We start from the raw sequence: 18,997 nt of genomic DNA on the forward strand, positions 1-18,997 counted from the left end.
CCCCCACCTCATCTGTCAGGTTTTGTCAATGCATTTAAGCCTGCAGGTGTGGAACAATTCTCTTCATGTGACACACTAGTCACATTCCCCCCACACCCCAATCTTGTTAACTAGCTTAGGCTAAGAAAGATGCATTTGTAGAAGAGACTCCAATTCAGGAAGGCACCTAAATGTGTTCTTTTCTCATTCATGGGCCACACAGGAACTCATTCGATTAAATAATAATTAGTATTGCCTAGGAGCCTCAGTCATGGACTGTGACCCTACTGTGCTAACTACTGCACATAAAACAACGGCAGTGACTACCCCAAAGAGCTTACAGTCCAACTAAAACAGATGCATGCAGACAGATGGGAGAAAGTACAAGGAAACAATGAGACAGCATTGGTCAGCTAGATTAGGCTATAGTGTCAGCACATCGACAGCCTAGCTGTTGTCAAGTTTTCTGTAAGCTTCATGGCGAAGGAGAATTTTAAAAGAAAATAATGAGTTAGTTTTGAAGATGTTTACAAGAAGCTTCTCCCAAATATGAAGGGCAGCATGGGAGAAAGCATGAAGGTGATGTGAGCCAGAGGTAGATGCCAACCTTTTGATTAGATATTGAACGAGAGAGAATAGGTAGGGTGAGGCTAGATTGTGAAGGACCTTGAAAAGTGAAGACAAGTAGCTTATGTTTGATGCGATGAGAAGCACAATAAGGAAAGTAACTGAAAGACTTCCCTGACAGATTGTATTCCTTAAATGGACAACCTAGCCTAGTTCTCAATTACTGGAGGGACAATTTCCACTCATTGATATATTTTGCTTTCCACAACCAAATCTCTGTACAGTTTCTCATGAGTGATGTACCCAAATACTTGGATGCTAATATCTAAACTGTATTCTTAAATGTGTTCACCTAAATTTGGGTTATTGCTGATTATGTACTCTATGTATCATTGACTTAAAAACAAATTGTATTTGTGAATAGTCTAAGCACTATACTCAAATGTACAGACACTCTTTTCTCAACCTATGTATTGCATAATTTTTTTAACATTAGCTTTACTAAAAATTTTAAATCTGTTTTTAAATCAAAAGGTGAGCCAGTGGAGGGATTCAAAGAGAAGAATGGTTTCAGAGTAGCAGCCATGTTAGTCTGTATTCACAAAAAGAAATGGAGTACTTGTGGCACCTTAAAGACTAACAAATTTATTTGAGCACAAGCTTTTGTGAATGCATCCGATGAAGTGAGCTTATGCTCAAATAAATTTGTTAGTCTCTAAGGTGCCACAAGTACTCCTTTTCTTAGAGAAGAATGACAGTCAAAATAACAGGGTAGGAAAATGATCTTTGCAGCAACATTCTGAATGGAAACGAGCACAGAAAATTGATTTACCAAAGCCAGAGAAAGACACTGCAGTAATCAGTGTGAGGAAAGCCTAGACAAGACGTTTATCTATGTGGGTATATTCAAATGGCCATATTTTAGGGATGTTATTCACAAATATCTGCAAGACTTTGATATAACCTCAGTGAGAGAGCCTAGAGAGATGTCTGAGTCAGAGAGGAAGCCCAGGCCCGAGTACCAGGCAGAATGGTAGCACTGTCCACAGTGATCAAGAAAGGAGATATTGGGGAGCAGAAGGCTAAAACAGAACTTTTAGTCTATGTTAAGTTTGAGCTGACAGACATCTATCCATAAGGGGATGTCAGAGAAACGGGCTCAGATTTTAATAGTACCCATCATTGAAAATTTAAAGTTCATGTAATTTTTTTGGTCACTTTCCCTTAATTTTAAACTTGCTGTGAGTGCTTATATATTTTACATATTTTAAATTAAAGAAAATTTTACTCTGTCTTGAATTTAAAATGTAAGTGTAATGCTAAATACTTGACCCATTAAAAAGGCATTTAAAAATTCCAATATAAAATGAAGACTTAACTGCTTGAAAGGCCACAAAAAAGGTATCAAATTTATATAGCGAGGCTGTTAAAAATATTCTGCTAAATTCTGTAACTGATCACAACTTGCAGTCATTTGGCTACATGGAGCCAAATCTGCTTTCCAATAGCGTCCTATTGATGTTGATGTATTATGATGACTAACAGAGCATTTCAGAATAGAATTTAATTTAATTTTTGTGGTTTATCTTTAAAAAAAAGGCAGTATTTCACTCCTTCGAGTCGCCTCTGGCTACAGGTAGGGAATGCTACAGTTCCAAATTGGCCAGTCAGGACCAAATTATAATCTGACTCAACTGCTTTGGCAGCATATCACTATATACTGATAAGATGGTTGCATGCTTGTGGCCATTTTGGAAATGTCTTCAGTGCATGCATATGTACTTTTGTTTTTTTGTTTTTTTTTAAGTGAGCGCTCATTAGATGCAGATCTAGATATAAATGATGAAAGGAGGGGCTGTTCCAAATTGACATTAAAATATTCTACTGCATTTATTATTTTTGTTAAAATGAAATTGATTCTTCAGCAAGATCACACCTATGCTTCCTTTTTAAGGTCCACGGGGAGTGGGGGGGGGGGGGGATTTGTCTTTTGGATCAACTGAAGGATGTTTTCACCTACAGCCCAAAGACCAGATATGTGATCCTCTGAGCAGGATAGTAAGGTTTTGATGACATGACACTAAAACCATCCATTAGCCTTTATACCAATTTATACCAACAGTGCAGCTGCATCATTATTGAAAGATGGATACTAACGCCAGGAAAGTCACACTAAATGCCATTAACAGTTTTAGCGGGGCACGGGCATGCTAGACAGCAGACATTACTAAATTGTAGTGAAAGAACTTGTAAACCCTTAAACATTCCTATTAGTCTCCACCAAGTCCAATACTGACATCTGCTTATGGAAGAAGATGCTACATCAGCACCAGCATGCTGCTGAGATTACGAGTTATACTTAGAATTCCATCCATTTACTTGCATCAGCTTTTACTAATTAATAACTTTCCCATTACTAGCTATGTAAATTGGGGGTTACCTTTACAAGTGCCTAGGGTTGGAGAGTGGAGGACATGGACAACAACCAGATGCTCTAATCATCACGAATTTGTTAGACCAGGGTTATAGTACAACATATTCCTATTAAAATGGGAACAAATACATTTTAAGCAGGAAAGGATTTATTGTATATTTCATCTACTGCCTCATTATTACTATGCACCATCCTTCATGCCACAAAAACAAAGAACAAAACACATTTTCCAACTAGCCCTCTTGTTGATTTTTCTGCAGAAGAAAGTGGGCTACCTAAAACAAGGAGAAAAGAAAAAAAAAAAAAAAAACCTCCAAAAGACAAAGCCTAGGAAATACAGAAGTTCCCTGTGCTGTAACCAGAAAAGGTTTGCTACTCATTGACTGTCAAAGCAGATGGAAAATAAAAATCTGAAAAAGGTTAGAGACCTGGAAGAGGTTGAGAGAGCAGATTTGCATCACATTACACAAGACAAAATTAGTAAGGCTTAGCCTTCTAGAAATAAACGCTCTTTTCCTATTTATCTCCACTGTCTCAAGCTAGTTAACATACCTAGGCAAAGAAAGGAACAAAATCCTAGTGAACTTCAAAAACCTACAGAAAAATAGCCCAAGTCATCTACTTTCAGGGGGAACGGACTGCTAGGACAACCCCCTCCAATGCTTCACTTCGGCTGGTAACGAACCGCGGTGGGACTATACACACTACGTGCTTCTGGTTTAAAGCCATTAACGGGGTTAGCCAGCTACTGACCATCCTGATTTGAGGCAGTCACAGCGACCAGGTTTCTCCAGGTGGAGGGGAGGGGAGAGCAGGGCGAGAGGCGCCCAGTCGCTCTGGGGCGGAGGGAGAAGACAGCGGGCGGGGAAGGGATCAAAGGGGACGGGAGAGCAGTGGGAGCAGATCGCCAGAGAGGGCTGCCCCCGTGCTGGCAGCTGGAGCAGCCTCCTTCCCAGGGGAGGACCGGCAGCCCGCGATTAGCGTGTGGCCCGCACCGCGAGCCGAGCGGAGCCCTGCGGCAGCCAGCCGCGCAGCCCACACCGCGGCAGGGAGGGTGCGAAGCCCCGCGCAGCCCGGGGGACAGCAAGCGAGGCAGAGCAAGGCACCGAAGCAGCCGGAGACGTACCCAGCACCACGCAGACGACATCCAGGAGCACGAAGGGCAGCCGCGCCTTGTCAAACATCCTGCCAGCCCGGGGCGCCGGCGAAGGCTGCTGCGCTGCGAGGGGCGCGGGCTCCGGCGGGGCTTGGTGCCAGGGGGTAGCGGGAGGGGCTCTGCCACATCCAGTCAGCGCCCCGGGACGAAGCGCTGCAGCCAATGGCGCCTGGCACTAGCCGCTGCGACCGCCGCCACTGCGGCTCCTAGCCGGGCTGCGGCTTTAAGGAAGGGGCGGTCCCGGGTCGGGCTGCGGCGCGCGTGCGGCCGTCCCTGTGCAAACGTTCCATTCCGGCACCGCGCAACGGCCGGCCAATCGCCGCGCTCCGCAGCGCGCTACGTGTCCCCGCCCTGGCCACCGAGATTCATGGCCCGCCCCCTGGGAGGGAGCCGCCCTCACCTTCCGCGGCAGCCCCGCCCTCTGGCGGCCAGGAGAGAAGGCGGGAGTTGGCTGTGATCCCTCAGTTCCCGCCGTGCGGTGAGAGCGCGAGCGCGAGCGCCCAGCTGGGCTAGGCCCTGGAGACCCTGGGGTGAGGGTACTGCCCGAGCTGGCTGCGTGGTCACCCCGGGGGAGAGGGGGCAGAATGGCCTGTAACCCCAGACACTGCTCCCCTCTTGAACCCAGGAGTCCAGGTCTCTGGAGTCCTCTGCTGGCAGCCAGTAGCTGTGAACCACGTTAAGGGTAACAGCCTACTACTTCTATCAGTCACTCTCCTAGCGCAAACCCTAGCAGCCTGTGCTGTGGCTCTAGCTGTCCAAGCCCCTGCTGATGACCCAAGTTGGGAGGGGGTCAAGATATGTGGTTCCACAGGATTGAATTTCCGTTTTCCAGGGTTTCTTTTTTCTTCATTAGGAAATTGCCTCCAAAACTGGATTAAAAGAATATTAATGTGGCAAAGTCAAGTACGAAAACACCAGGAAACTGGAGAATTAAGGTTGCCAGTGCAATTTTTAAAAACACTGTTTACTTTTTTCTCCACCACCACCACCACCGCTGGCCAAGGGACTGGAAAGTAAAAAAAGTCAGAGAAACTCTTTTTTCCCCTCAGCAAAATAGAAAGAATTTTTAATTTAGAAACTTTTAATTGAAAAATTAACATTTTCCACCCAAATGAAAACCTTTTATGAACATTTTTGTTTTGGTTGATATGGCTTTTTCCACCAAAATGCTGATAGAAAAATCATCAGCTTAATACTGATATAAAGCAAAAATCCATCATTCAAACCCTTGAACATATCTACATATTTATAAGAAACATAAAATTGCAGGCAGATTTACTGACACCACATACAGAAACACTAGATCCAAACTATTCTGAGATTTCCCATGTATCCTACCTACCTTCTAATACATCTGTCAGTAAACAGATGGGCTTCGTGCTATGCCTGAAAGGTTGAAAAACGGGCTCTGGCAGATCAACAAGGGAAACAAGTTCCAGGATTGAAGATGCTCCTCTAAAGATGCTGTATCTCCCAACCTTTAGAGTTCAGATTTAGAGACTGTCAATGAGTGACTTAGCTGATCTCATCTGTCAAGGTAGTAAATACGGGCAGGTGTCTTGAACAGCTAGCAGTTGTTAAAGGCCAATCTGACTTTAAAGATTGAGGCTATGTCTACGTTACAAGCGCTACAGCAGCATCTCTGAAGTTATGCCCTTGTAACATAGACGCTTCCTACATCAATGCAAGGGTTTTTTTCCATCAATGTAGTTTATCCACCTCTGAGAGAGATGATCACTAAGTTGACTGAAGAATTCATCCATTGACCTCGCTGCATTTACATGGGGTTAGGTCAACATAACTACAGCATTCAGAGCATGACATTTTTCACAGCCCTGAGCCATGTAGCTAGGTCGACCTAATTTTTAAGTGTAGACGAGGCCTACACAAACACCTTGAATTGTACTCAAAAGCAAATATGAAGTCAAGACCACATACAGAGCACGGGTGTAATGTGCTTTGCAGAGATCACAACTCTAAGCAACTGGTCTTACATATTCTATGCTAAGTAACACTTCAGAGTGGTCTTCACGCATATCTCCAAGTAGAGTGAATCACAGTAGTACAACCAGGAAGTTACAAAGACTTTATTCATAGTGAGGTCCGTTTCTGAAAGGAAAGTTTGCAGTCACTTTGCTAACTGGTGTTATGGCCACTACTTCTACCCTGTAATCCAGAAGACAATGGCCAAAAGAACTTTTAAGTTGCAAAACTATTTGACCAAGAGAAGAGGGAAACCGATACCCCCACAAGTACTGTGCCTGTTTCCTTTTACCCGACATTGTCTTGTCCAGATCAAACTTCGGACAGCTCCTCTCATCCACACTCCTGCTCAGTCAAGTAATGGGAAAGCCATAGGAAAGGATGGAACTATCTAGTTTAAATGGAAAAAAGTTATCGAGATGAATGTCATCAGCAATAGTGGTGGCATTCTAGTACAAAACACTTAAAAATGGGAATTTAGCAGTCTAATGCACAGGAGAAATTAATTGTACTTTGTTACCTTGAAATCCTTGTGTCAATTACTCAAATTAAGTCATTTGACTTAGAAGCCATTTGTGCCAGTTAGGTAAAACCTGCACTGGGGTGGGGAGGAAGCTCTGCACTGTCTCAAGAGCCTTTGGGTCAGAAATCAGTCTCTGAAAGCTCCAAGCTTTCCAGTGTATTGGTGGAGCACTTCCCACTGGTACATGTCTTTGTGGGAGTGGCTTATTTGTACCATTATGCAGGCCCCAGTCCAAAGGCCAGCCCACAGAAGGTAGGGGGTGAACCATGACCATTTAGTTATAGTTCATATTGTGGGTGATTTTTCTCTGCCCTGCCTTTAGGAGTGCTCAGGAAGGAATTTTGCTTCCTCATACACCTGTATAAAGACCAATATGATCATTTTTGTAATTTGTGATCATAATAATTATATTATCGCCATTAACTATTCTTTGAATATCCCTGTTGTTGAGCTATATCATTGGATATGTAGCTTGTAGTGGAGATGTCTGGCAGAAGCAGAAATCATGCTGAACGTCAAGGTTGGTTTTTTAAACATTTAATACATACAGAATAAACATCAGAACTCCCAAATCTCAATCCAATTTTCCCTATGCCAGGAACATTCTGTAGTGATCAGTTACAGTGACTTTGTCTCATTTACACTGGCAGAACTGGTGTTAAGGGTCATAGAGCAACACAACCATGAATTGGGTCCCTGACTACAAAAAAAAAGAGACACTTTCTTGTCCAGGTTCTGATTCACCAAGGTACTTAAGCACATGCCTAACTTAAGCACAGAATTAATCCCATTTAAATCAATGGGACTATCCACCTGCTTAAAGTTAGGTACATGCTAAAGTGCCTTGCTGAACTGTGGCCACAGAGTGTGGCTGAAATATTCAGTCCATCCAGTGTGCATTGGTTGTCTTTGACTTTATCTGCCTCTTAAGAATCTCCAGTAAAGCAGCAAAATCACATTATGTTCAAATTCATCTCATGTTTTCATGTCTATAGTATATAGGTCAGACTAGATGATCAGAATGGTCTCTTCTGACCTCAACATCTATGCATCTCCTCTTGGAGTGGAAGGTTGGAAGAAGGCAGGACATATTGTCCTTTAATTAAAATACATCCAAGCTTGATAATGTAATTTGTCCAGACACCGTAAAATACCTTCTCCTTCCTCCTTTCTTTATTTCTTTTCTTTTCTCCATCCCCCCTGTATTTTCTTGTGGAGCAGTTGAGCAATAAAGGATGTTTATGACCAAGTTAATGTCCTCTGAATTTGTTTTGCCTCTACTGGTTACCCCAGAAATTGTCAATAATGTTTTCCTCATCCTCCTTAATAGCTTTGTTTATGCTATTGTCCACGTCTTAGGAAATCTACTGACTTTCTCTGGTGATACTTACTTGCTAAGTAGAACTAGCCAAACAGGACTCTTAAAGGCAATTAGCAATCAAATAGACCAGTGACTTCAGTGTGTGACAAAAAGAAAAGGAGTACTTGTGGCACCTTAGAGACTAACAAATTTATTAGAGCATAAGCTTTCGTGAGCTACAGCTCACTTCATCGGATGCATTTGGTGGAAAAAACAGAGGAGAGATTTATATACACACACACAGAGAACATGAAACAATGGGTTTATCATACACACTGTAAGGAGAGTGATCACTTAAGATAAGCCATCACCAACAGCGGGGGGGGGGGGGGGGGGGGGGGGGAAGGAGGAAAACCTTTCATGGTGACAAGCAGGTAGGCTAATTCCAGCAGTTAACAAGAATATCAGAGGAACAGTGGGGGGTGGGAGGGAGAAATACCATGGGGAAATAGTTTTACTTTGTGTAATGACTCATCCATTCCCAGTCTCTATTCAAGCCTAAGTTAATTGTATCCAGTTTGCAAATTAATTCCAATTCAGCAGTCTCTCGTTGGAGTCTGTTTTTGAAGCTTTTTTGTTGAAGTATAGCCACTCTTAGGTCTGTGATCGAGTGACCAGAGAGATTGAAGTGTTCTCCAACTGGTTTTTGAATGTTATAATTCTTGACGTCTGATTTGTGTCCATTCATTCTTTTACGTAGAGACTGTCCAGTTTGGCCAATGTACATGGCAGAGGGGCATTGCTGGCACATGATGGCATATATCACATTGGTAGATGCGCAGGTGAACGAGCCTCTGATAGTGTGACTGATGTGATTAGGCCCTCTGATGGTATCCCCTGAATAGATATGTGGACAGAGTTGGCAACGGGCTTTGTTGCAAGGATAGGTTCCTGGGTTAGTGGTTCTGTTGTGTGGTGTGTGGTTGCTGGTGAGTATTTGCTTCAGATTGGGAGGCTGTCTGTAAGCAAGGACTGGTCTGTCTCCCAAGATCTGAGAGAGCGATGGCTCGTCCTTCAGGATAGGTTGTAGATCCTTGATGATGCGTTGGAGAGGTTTTAGTTGGGGGCTGAAGGTGATGGCTAGTGGCGTTCTGTTGTTTTCTTTGTTGGGCCTGTCCTGTAGTAGGTGACTTCTGGGTACTCTTCTGGCTCTGTCAATCTGTTTCTTCACTTCAGCAGGTGGGTATTGTAGTTGTAGGAATGCATGATAGAGATCTTGTAGGTGTTTGTCTCTGTCTGAGGGGTTGGAGCAAATGCGGTTATATCGTAGCGCTTGGCTGTAGACAATGGATCGAGTGGTATGATCTGGATGAAAGCTAGAGGCATGTAGGTAGGAATAGCGGTCAGTAGGTTTCCGATATAGGGTGGTGTTTATGTGACCATCGCTTATTAGCACCGTAGTGTCCAGGAAGTGGATCTCTTGTGTGGACTGGTCCAGGCTGAGGTTGATGGTGGGATGGAAATTGTTGAAATCATGGTGGAATTCCTCAAGAGCTTCTTTTCCATGGGTCCAGATGATGAAGATGTCATCAATGTAGCGCAAGTGGAGTAGGGGCATTAGGGGACGAGAGCTGAGGAAGCGTTGTTCTAAGTCAGCCATAAAAATGTTGGCATACTGTGGGGCCATGCGGGTACCCATCGCAGTGCCGCTGATTTGAAGGTATACATTGTCACCAAATGTGAAAGAGTTATGGGTCAGGACAAAGTCACAAAGTTCTGCCACCAGGTTAGCCGTGACAGTATCGGGGATACTGTTCCTGATGGCTTGTAGTCCATCTTTGTGTGGAATGTTGGTGTAGAGGGCTTCTACATCCATAGTGGCTAGGATGGTGTTTTTAGGAAGATCACCAATGGACTGTAGTTTCCTCAGGAAATCGGTGGTGTCTCGAAGATAGCTGGGAGTGCTGGTAACTGGTAACGAAGGGCCTGAGGAGGGAGTCTACATAGCCAGACAATCCTGCTGTCAGGGTGCCAATGCCTGAGATGATGGGGCATCCAGGATTTCCAGGTTTATGGATCTTGGGTAGCAGATAGAATACCCCAGGTCGGGGCTCCAGGGGTGTGTCTGTGCGGATTTGTTCTTGTGCTTTTTCAGGGAGTTTCTTGAGCAAATGCTGTAGTTTCTTTTGGTAACTCTCAGTGGGATCAGAGGGTAATGGTTTGTAGAAAGTGGTGTTGGAGAGCTGCCTAGTAGCCTCTTGTTCATACTCCGACCTATTCATGATGACGACAGCACCTCCTTTGTCAGCCTTTTTGATTATGATGTCAGAGTTGTTTCTGAGGCTGTGGATGGCACTGTGTTCTGCATGGCTGAGGTTATGGGGTAAGCGATGCTGCTTTTCCACAATTTCAGCTCGTGCACGTCGGCGGAAGCAGTCTATGTAGAAATCCAGGCTGCTGTTTCGACCTTCAGGAGGAGTCCACCCAGAATCCTTCTTTTTGTAGTGTTGGCAGGAAGGTCTCTGTGGGTTAATATGTTGGTCAGAGGTGTGTTGGAAATATTCCTTGAGTCTGAGACGTCGAAAATAGGATTCTAGGTCACCACAGAACTGTATCATGTTCGTGGGGGTGGAGGGGCAAAAGGAGAGGCCCCGAGATAGGACAGATTCTTCCGCTGGGCTAAGAGTATAGTTGGATAGATTAACAATATTGCTGGGTGGGTTACGGGAACCATTGTTGTGGCCCCTTGTGGCATATAGTAGTTTAGATAGCTTAGTGTCCTTTTTCTTTTGTAGAGAATCAAAGTGTGATGGCTTATCTTAAGTGATCACTCTCCTTACAGTGTGTATGATAAACCCATTGTTTCATGTTCTCTGTGTGTGTGTATATAAATCTCTCCTCTGTTTTTTCCACCAAATGCATCCGATGAAGTGAGCTGTAGCTCACGAAAGCTTATGCTCTAATAAATTTGTTAGTCTCTAAGGTGCCACAATTACTCCTTTTCTTTTTGCGAATACAGACTAACACGGCTGCTACTCTGAATTCAGTGTGTGACGAGATTTTCCCAAGCTTACAGATGAAACACCCATTTCAGGATTTAGCTTTAGTGGAAGGCTAGTCAGCAATTATACTAGACATGCAAAATTAAAATTAATTAGGACTTTTGGTGCACTCAGAGCCTGATTCTGTCACCCTTTGTACCTCCCTTACTCAGAAATTAGATCCTTTGAGTCAGAACACCCACTAGTGCAGTAATAACTGCAAGAGGAGATTAATGGGAAGGAAAGCTCTGAAAAGATCCCAATACCAAATTTCTCCTACATCATTCTATCATAGAAACAGGATTTGTCTTCTGTGTAATGACACATGGGTGTGCCTCTAAATCTGGAGGATCCAAATTTTACACATTTGGTGTTTCTGGTATCATTACCATAAGCCTATTAGTTCTCGAATTGTTGTAGAGTCTTTCTGAAAAAGAACTATGTAGGCTAGACCTGAATCTCTAATAATGAAAGCAAGCAGAACCTCAGAATCATAGAATATCAGGGTTGGAAGGGACCTCAGGGGGTCATCTAGTCCAACCCCCTGCTCAAAGCAGGACCAATCCCCAATTTTTGCTCCAGATCCCAAATGACCCCTCAAGGATTGAACTCACAACCCTGGGTTTAGCAAGCCAATGCTCAAACCACTGAGCTATCCCTCCCTCCCTAAACCTTTCTTCTCTCCCTTTCTTCTCCTCCTCCCTTTAAAGAAAAAACGTCAGGCCTTCTTTATACTTTTTAAATTGTCATAGTTTGAGAAAACTTATAAAATATTGTAAACTGTGTCTGGCCAGTGTGGTCCAGTGACTAGACACCTGGCTGGAAGTTAGGAAATGTGAGCTTTATTCCTGGCTCACCCATAGAGTGGGGTGGATTAATCACCTCTGTTTTTCCCCCCCACCCTTTATCTGCTTTGTATTTAGACTTAAGGGCACAGAACTTCTCTTACTATGTTTGCACAGTACCTAGCACAATGAGGCTATGATCTCAGATGGCGCTTCTAAGCATTACTGTAATACAAATATATCATCATCATTCATCTCTGCAACTGAAAAAATACAAGATTTGTTTCTATTACTTTATCATTCCCTTCATTGCTGCTGCTTCTTTCTGACCTAAAATAATAATGAACAAAAATTAAAAGAATAGTAATAATGTCATCACTGGGCTGGGGTACTGCTGTAAAGAGTGGCTGGAGTGGTGGAAGCAGCACACCAGTACTGGTGTGGGTACAGGAGTGAGTCTGGCTCATTAAGTCTGTTTCTTGATTGGAAGCCAGGCTTTTGGCATGGAAATAGGGCAGGATTATCTCTGTCACAGACTGTCAGAATCATTTTTTATGGAACCCAACTCTTCCAGGGATTGTTCCAACTCCACATAATGCTTTTTAGTGTTAATGTCTGCACTGGGACCTTTGTATTAACAGATTAATATGTAAAAACACATTTCCTGCCATCTGCCTAGTGGCTCCACATCTGGCAAGTTTGCAGGGAGTGAGTCCATGGTCCACAAGGTCCTTGGGCTCCTAAAATTACTTCCAAAGTTTGCAATAACTTGTGCTTCTGAAATTGACTACAGCTAAGCAGTTCTCACGATATAAACAATGTGTGATGTAGTGTTGTAAAACCACTCTCTGGTCTTTTTAACTTTACAGCTTTTAAAAATGTTGTTCTGTGATTACAGAAGAGAACAGAAACACATTGTATGTATAAAGTAGTCTAATAAATATTGGTGCTGCTGAGGAAAGGAATGAACTAAAATGGGATCAAGCCTCAAATTTAGAATTAGTATTTAACCCCTCCAGAATTAAGGGGGGTTTGGAAATGTTGTTATTATTTAAAATTATTATTAATAGTATGGCAATTCCAAACACCCATTAACTGTGGGGTTTTAGAAATGGGTTTTAGGTCAGACTCTTCCCTTGGATAAACACTGTCTCTACATTTCAGATAAAGAATCTGAACCATTTTCATTGGATTGCCCGTACCTCTACATTGTAGCAATATCAATAATGAAGAGCTGTCATGATTTCCCGTATAGAGGGAGACTTGTAGGAACCCCTTTGTAAGGATATTAAAACAAGGAATGTTGATATAGATCTGTGCTAGTGCTATAATTAGCAGCTGGCACTTTTTGCACTTAGCAGTTGGCATGTTTCAGATTGTTCTGAGGTACTGGGTTTCTGGGACCAAGTATGCAGACCCTAATCCTAGAGTCCCATACAAATTAATGGGCCAAATTCTGGCCCACACTACAAGCCTTTTGCATCACTATAGCCATGAAAGGGTCAAAACAGCCAGCTGAGGATTCCCCCAACATGAAGGTCCAGAGCATGATCCCCGGTTCGCATCTCAGCCCCTAGAGAGATTTGACAAATAAATATAAATTAGAGCTGCCCTATCAAAGTGCACTTTGGAATAGATCCCCAGCATACATTGCAACTGAACCAGTTCTTGAGTACAGACCTATTAATCAGCTTAAATATCAATTAAAGACCACAAAGCTTGGTTCTTCACTGCATTACTCCAGTTTTACAGTAGTGTAACTCCATTGACTTCAGTGGCCTCGCACAGGCATGAATCAAGCCCTATATCCTAACTTCTTATTGAACATTATATTCCAGCAAGAAGCCAGATGAGACTAGCATCAGCTATGTGTATGCTCTAAAAAATATGAAGAATCCTATTAAGAACAGAGATCTGTTCTGGCAGGCAAGGGATCCTCATTGCTTCAATATATTATGTCAAAATTTTCAACTGGTGTAAATCAGTGCAGTTCCACTGAAGTCAGCTGAGGATCTGGCCCTTTGTTTTTTGAAAATAACATAAAATAAAATTCAGTCACAATCAGTGTCCTCACTTGATGTTTTCTTTGCCTGGACTTCTGAATATTTTCTGTGATCTATGGTGCTTTGCTAGTGATAAATAGTTTCCAAACATTTGGGCAATATAAATATGTAAATCTTTCCAACAATGCAAGTGTCATCCTAGTACGGGCCAAAGCTGCAAAGGTAATTTCCTAATGCACCTGAGGCAACACCTAACCTTTGCAAAACTTCCCCCTTTTCAAGAGACAAATAGTGCAATCTGGGAAAAATCAAGCCTTGAATCGTCAAAGAGTAAACTTGCAGTTCCACTAGTGGCTCTAAGAGTTCAACTTGGTTTCCAGAGTTCTACATGTTATCAAACAATTCTGGGAAAAGCAGGATAATTCTGCTTACAAAAGGCTAATGTTTTCTAAGAGAAGCCATGTAAGTCCTTGGGAAGTCTCTAATACAAGTAAATTGTCAATTCATTCAGAAAAGAAAAGAGATTCATTCATATTATTTGTGGAAGATTCCAATAATTAGAGATGGGCCAAACCACAACGTTTGGAACTGCGCCTGGATTCTTACTTCCTCCAACTTCAATAGACTCATAGACTGCCCCAGAGCAGCCCCTGGCCCGTAGTCCCATCCCCCGGGATGTGCTGCCCAGGGCTGGTGGAGGGTGTGGGGCTCCCGAGAGCAGTCTAGGATTCCTGGGTGCTCTCTAACCATGGCCCAGCTCTAGCTTCCAGGCCAGCCTGGCAAGGGGAGGGGACCATGGGGAAGAAGAGGAGAAGGGGTGGGACCACAGAGGGGGCAGGGCCCTGGGGGAAGAGGAAGAGCAGGGTGGGGCCATGGAGAGAGGTGGGCCCTCGTGGTCTCCCCACTTCTACCAAGATTCTATTTGTTCCAGTTTGAATTAATCTTTCTTAAACATGTCAGACCAAAATTTTTCACAGTATTCCAGATGAGGTCTCACCAGTGCCTTGTATAATGGTAGTAACACTTCCCTATCCCTACTGGAAATATGTTGCCTGATGCATCCTAGGTCTGCATTAGCCTTTTTCACAGCTGCAGCAAAAAGGCAGTTCATAGTCATCCTGTGATCAACCAATACACCCAGATCTTTCTCCTCCTTTGTCACTTCCAATGGATACATCACCAGTTTATAGCACAAATTCTTGTTGATAGTCCCTAAATGCACTTTGCACTATTACATTTCATCCCATTTCTGTTACTCCAGTTTACAAGTTCATCCAGATCTTGAATGATATTCTAGTCCTCTTCCATATTGGCAATACCTCCCAACTTTGTGTCATCCATGAATTTTATTAGCCCACTCCCACTTTTTATGCCACGGTCAGTAATAAAAATGTTAAATAAGATTGGTCCCAGAACCGATCCCTGAGGAGCTCCATTAGTAACCTCCCTCCAGCCTGACAGTTCACCTTTCAGTATGACCCGTTTTAGTCTCCACTTCAACCAAATTCTTATTCACCTTTCAATTCTCATATTAATCCCCATCTTCTCCAATTTAACTAATAATTTCCCATGTGGAATTGTATCAAATACCATATTGAAATCCAGATAGATTAGATCTACTGTATTTCCTTTGTCTAAAAAATGAGTTATCTTCTTAAAGAAGGAGATCAGGGTGGGCTGGCACAATCCACTTTTTGTTAAAAAAAAAAAAGTTATGTTTTATCCCTGTGACCATTCATCTCTATATCCTTAACTACTTTCTCTTTCAAAATTTGTTCCAAGACCTCCTGTACAATTGAGACCAAACTAACAGGCCTGTAGTTCCCAGATAACTTTATTTCCCTTTCTTAAAAATAGATACTATATTAACAATTCTTCAATCATATGGTCTGACCCCCGAATTTATAGATTCATTAAAAAATCCTTGCTATTGGTCTTGCAATTTTATGTGCCAGTTCCTTTAATATTCTTGGATGGAGATTACCTCTCCCCTCTCCCTCCGATGCAGTCCCATTAAACTGTTTGAGAGTAACTTCTACTTTGATTGTGGAAATTTCCACCTCCATATCCTGGTTCCCATTAGTCACTCTGCCATTACTCTAAGCTCTGGTATTCCAGTTAAGACCCTTCACTTCCAATTCCATGTTATAACTATGTTCTCCAGATCATCCAGTAGTAGTAATTAACTTCTCTGATCCTTCAGATTAAATGTATGGAGTGCAGGAATTCCAGAGCACCTCTTCCAATAGTAAAACTTGGGAAAGGGGGTTAGAGAAGAGGGAAACGCTGCAAGGTACCCACAGAGTATCATCTCAGGTGCCTGTGTTTGTAGAATGAACAAGTAATTTGGTCCTTGGAATCTGTGGATCCCCTAATGTTTTTATGGATTTAAGGCCATCCAAATGAGGACACTACCACATACAGTGCCGCATGACCCCTTGTGAATTGCTGCTTGTGTAGGTTCTCTGTACATATAACTGAGGGGATAGTTAGCACTCCTACTTTTGTAAAATGGGCCGTGGAATATTAATGAGCCCAGGTGATCAAGACATTTCTTTTTCATCCTTTTCACAAAACAGAGACTCCAGCATGAACTCTAACACTGAGCTGGGCCATCGGTTCATTACTGACTCAGAGGGAAAAGTGCCAGTACAGCATGGTTTGTGCATCAGATATAGCACAGTGGAAAATCTGGACAGTAATTTGTTATAATACTGTTAACAGTTTTGGAAATACATGAGTCACTTCATTTGACCCTTCTGGAATTTGTGACCCTTTTCTGCATATATTTGTTCTAGATACACTGATGTGTAATTAATTTGGAAAGCATAAAAGGTTGTTTGCAAAGTTAGTTTATCCAGCATATTAACAGTGGACCACTATAATCCATCTTTGTCATCTTCCTTTATGCTTTCCCTTTACCCGAATAATAATGCAATCTACAAGAGGAAAGGAGCTGTACAAATGTAAAATATTATTGAAAGTACAGTACTGTACTATCATTACTGAACTCAAACTATTCTCCCTCCTTCTTTTCACTGAAAGCAGCTGCAGAGTAAGCTCATGAACACTGTTTAATCTCTAAAAGAAAAGGAGGACTTGTGGCACCTTAGAGACTAACAAATTTATTTGAGCATAAGCTTTCACAGATTATGTCTAGGCAGTCTGGAAAGGGAGAATAAGATGATTAGCTACATACTTACATACATATTTAGGAGGTGCTACGATAAATATATCAGAGTCACTATGACAGTCTACACTATTGCAAGGAAAAAAGTGTGCTTAGTGACCTCTTCTATCAGGCTCTTCAGAGGTCCCCAGCTCCCCTCTTCCCCTAGAGACAGCAGGGTTCGCGTGGGGGTCCTTGCTGTCAAGGTTCAGGAGAAAGTTGGCTTATGGGATAATACCACTGGTGTCCTATTCCCCCTCTTTAGAGACAGCAGGATGGTGAGTGCAAGACCGCTGGCAGCCCTGCTAGACAGAAATCAACCTGGTTCTTTGCTCATCTGGTCTCCAGCGACAGCAGGGGATCCCTTCACCTCACCTCATCGTTCCTTCTAGGCAACTTTGCTTCTTTCTGATGCTATTGTACTAATTTAGATTAAATAAATTGGCCCAAAAAGTCAAAGGTGTTAACATGACCCAGTCCCTATCCAGCATTAAACAAGGTTTGGCATATAGAGACCCCAGCCTGCTTAGTACCATGGCAAACACATCATTCGTTTTTGTTGAACTTTTATTAATGACACAGAAAAGAAGGGGAAATAAAGATTAAAGCATTTGAAATGTAAATTATGAAATATGATTTTCGTGTTAACAGCATTTCTTGTTCCCTTTACTTTAACTGTAGAGCACTTTTAGAAGAAAAACCCCCCTTGTTTGACTGTCTCTTAGACAGTATTAAAGATGGTCATAACTGTGCTTTTGAGGAAAAGAGAAGTAGTTACTGGAATGGACTGGAGCTGTCACTGCCGATGCTGTTAAAGCTTGTTCCTGTTTCCTGAAAGACAAAACAAGGCAAACACACAAAAGGGGAAAGACAGGAACAGCAAAGATGGAAATTCAGCTTCTGTCTCTGTTGTTAAAAGAAAAGGAGTACTTGTGGCACCTTAGAGACTAACAAATTTATTTGAGCATAAGCTTTTGTGAGCTACAGCTCACTTCATCGGATGCATTCAGTGGAAAATACAGTGGGGAGATTTATATACACAGAGAACATGAAACAATGGGTGTTATTACACACATTGTAAGGAGAGTGATCACTTAAGATGAGCTATTACCAGCGGGGGGGGGGGAGGGAGGAAGAAAACTTTTAGTAGTGATAATCAAGGTGGGCCATTTCCAGCAGTTGACAAGAACGTCTGAGGAACAGTGGGGGGTGGGAGGGGGGAATAACATGGGGGAAGCAGTTTTACTTTGTGTAATGACCCATCCACTCCCAGTCTCTATTCAAGCCTAAGTTAATTGTATCCAGTTTGCAAATAAATTCCAATTCAGCAGTCACTCGTTGGAGTCTGTTCTTGAAGTTTTTTTTGTTGAAGAATAGCCCCTCTTAGGTCTTTAATCGAGTGACCAGAGAGATAGAAGTGTTATCTGACTGGTTTTTGAATGTTATAATTCTTGACGTCTGATTTGTGTCCATTTATTCTTTTACGTAGAGACTGTCCAGTTTGATCAATGTACATGGCAGAGGGCCATCATGTGCCAGCAATGCCCCTATGCCATGTACATTGGTCAAACTGGACAGTCTCTACGTAAATGAATAAATGGACACAAATCAGATGTCAAGAATTATAACATTCAAAAACCAGTCGGAGAACACTTCAATCTCTCTGGTCACTCAATTACAGACCTAAAAAAGTGGCAATATTTCAACAAAAAAACTTCAAAAACAGACTCCAACGAGAGACTGCTGAATTGGAATTAATTTGCAAACTGGATACAATTAACTTAGGCTTGAATAGAGACTGGGAATGGATGGGTCATTACACAAAGTAAAACTAATTCCCCCATGTTATTCCCCCCTCCCACCCCCCACTGTTCCTCAGATGTTCTTGTCAACTGCTGGAAATGGCCCACCTTGATTATTATTACAAAAGATTTTCTCCTCCCCCACTCCGCTCTCCTGCTGGTAATAGCTCATCTTAAGTGATCACTCTCCTTACAATGTGTATGATAACACCCATTGTTTCATGTTCTCTGTGTATATAAATCTCCCCACTGTAT

General features: G+C 42.5%; 1 protein-coding gene across 3 annotated transcripts in view; it reads right to left on the minus strand.

Annotated features, from left to right (window-relative positions):
• Positions 1–4,471, minus strand: part of PLPP1 (phospholipid phosphatase 1) — a 131,359-nt gene extending 126,888 nt beyond the window's left edge. For 2 of the 3 annotated variants that reach the window (XM_038401272.2, XM_038401265.2), the window contains exon 1: positions 4,107–4,471. In XM_038401272.2, the coding sequence (XP_038257200.1) occupies positions 4,107–4,127 (21 nt within the window). In that variant the 5' untranslated portion in view covers positions 4,128–4,471. The remainder of the gene's footprint in view (positions 1–4,106) is intronic. The other variant, XM_038401268.2, reaches the window with a different exon arrangement.
• Between the last annotated feature and the right edge of the window lie 14,526 nt (positions 4,472–18,997).

Source organism: Dermochelys coriacea, chromosome 5, assembly GCF_009764565.3.
Source record: "Dermochelys coriacea isolate rDerCor1 chromosome 5, rDerCor1.pri.v4, whole genome shotgun sequence".
Classification (NCBI taxonomy): domain Eukaryota; kingdom Metazoa; phylum Chordata; order Testudines; family Dermochelyidae; genus Dermochelys; species Dermochelys coriacea.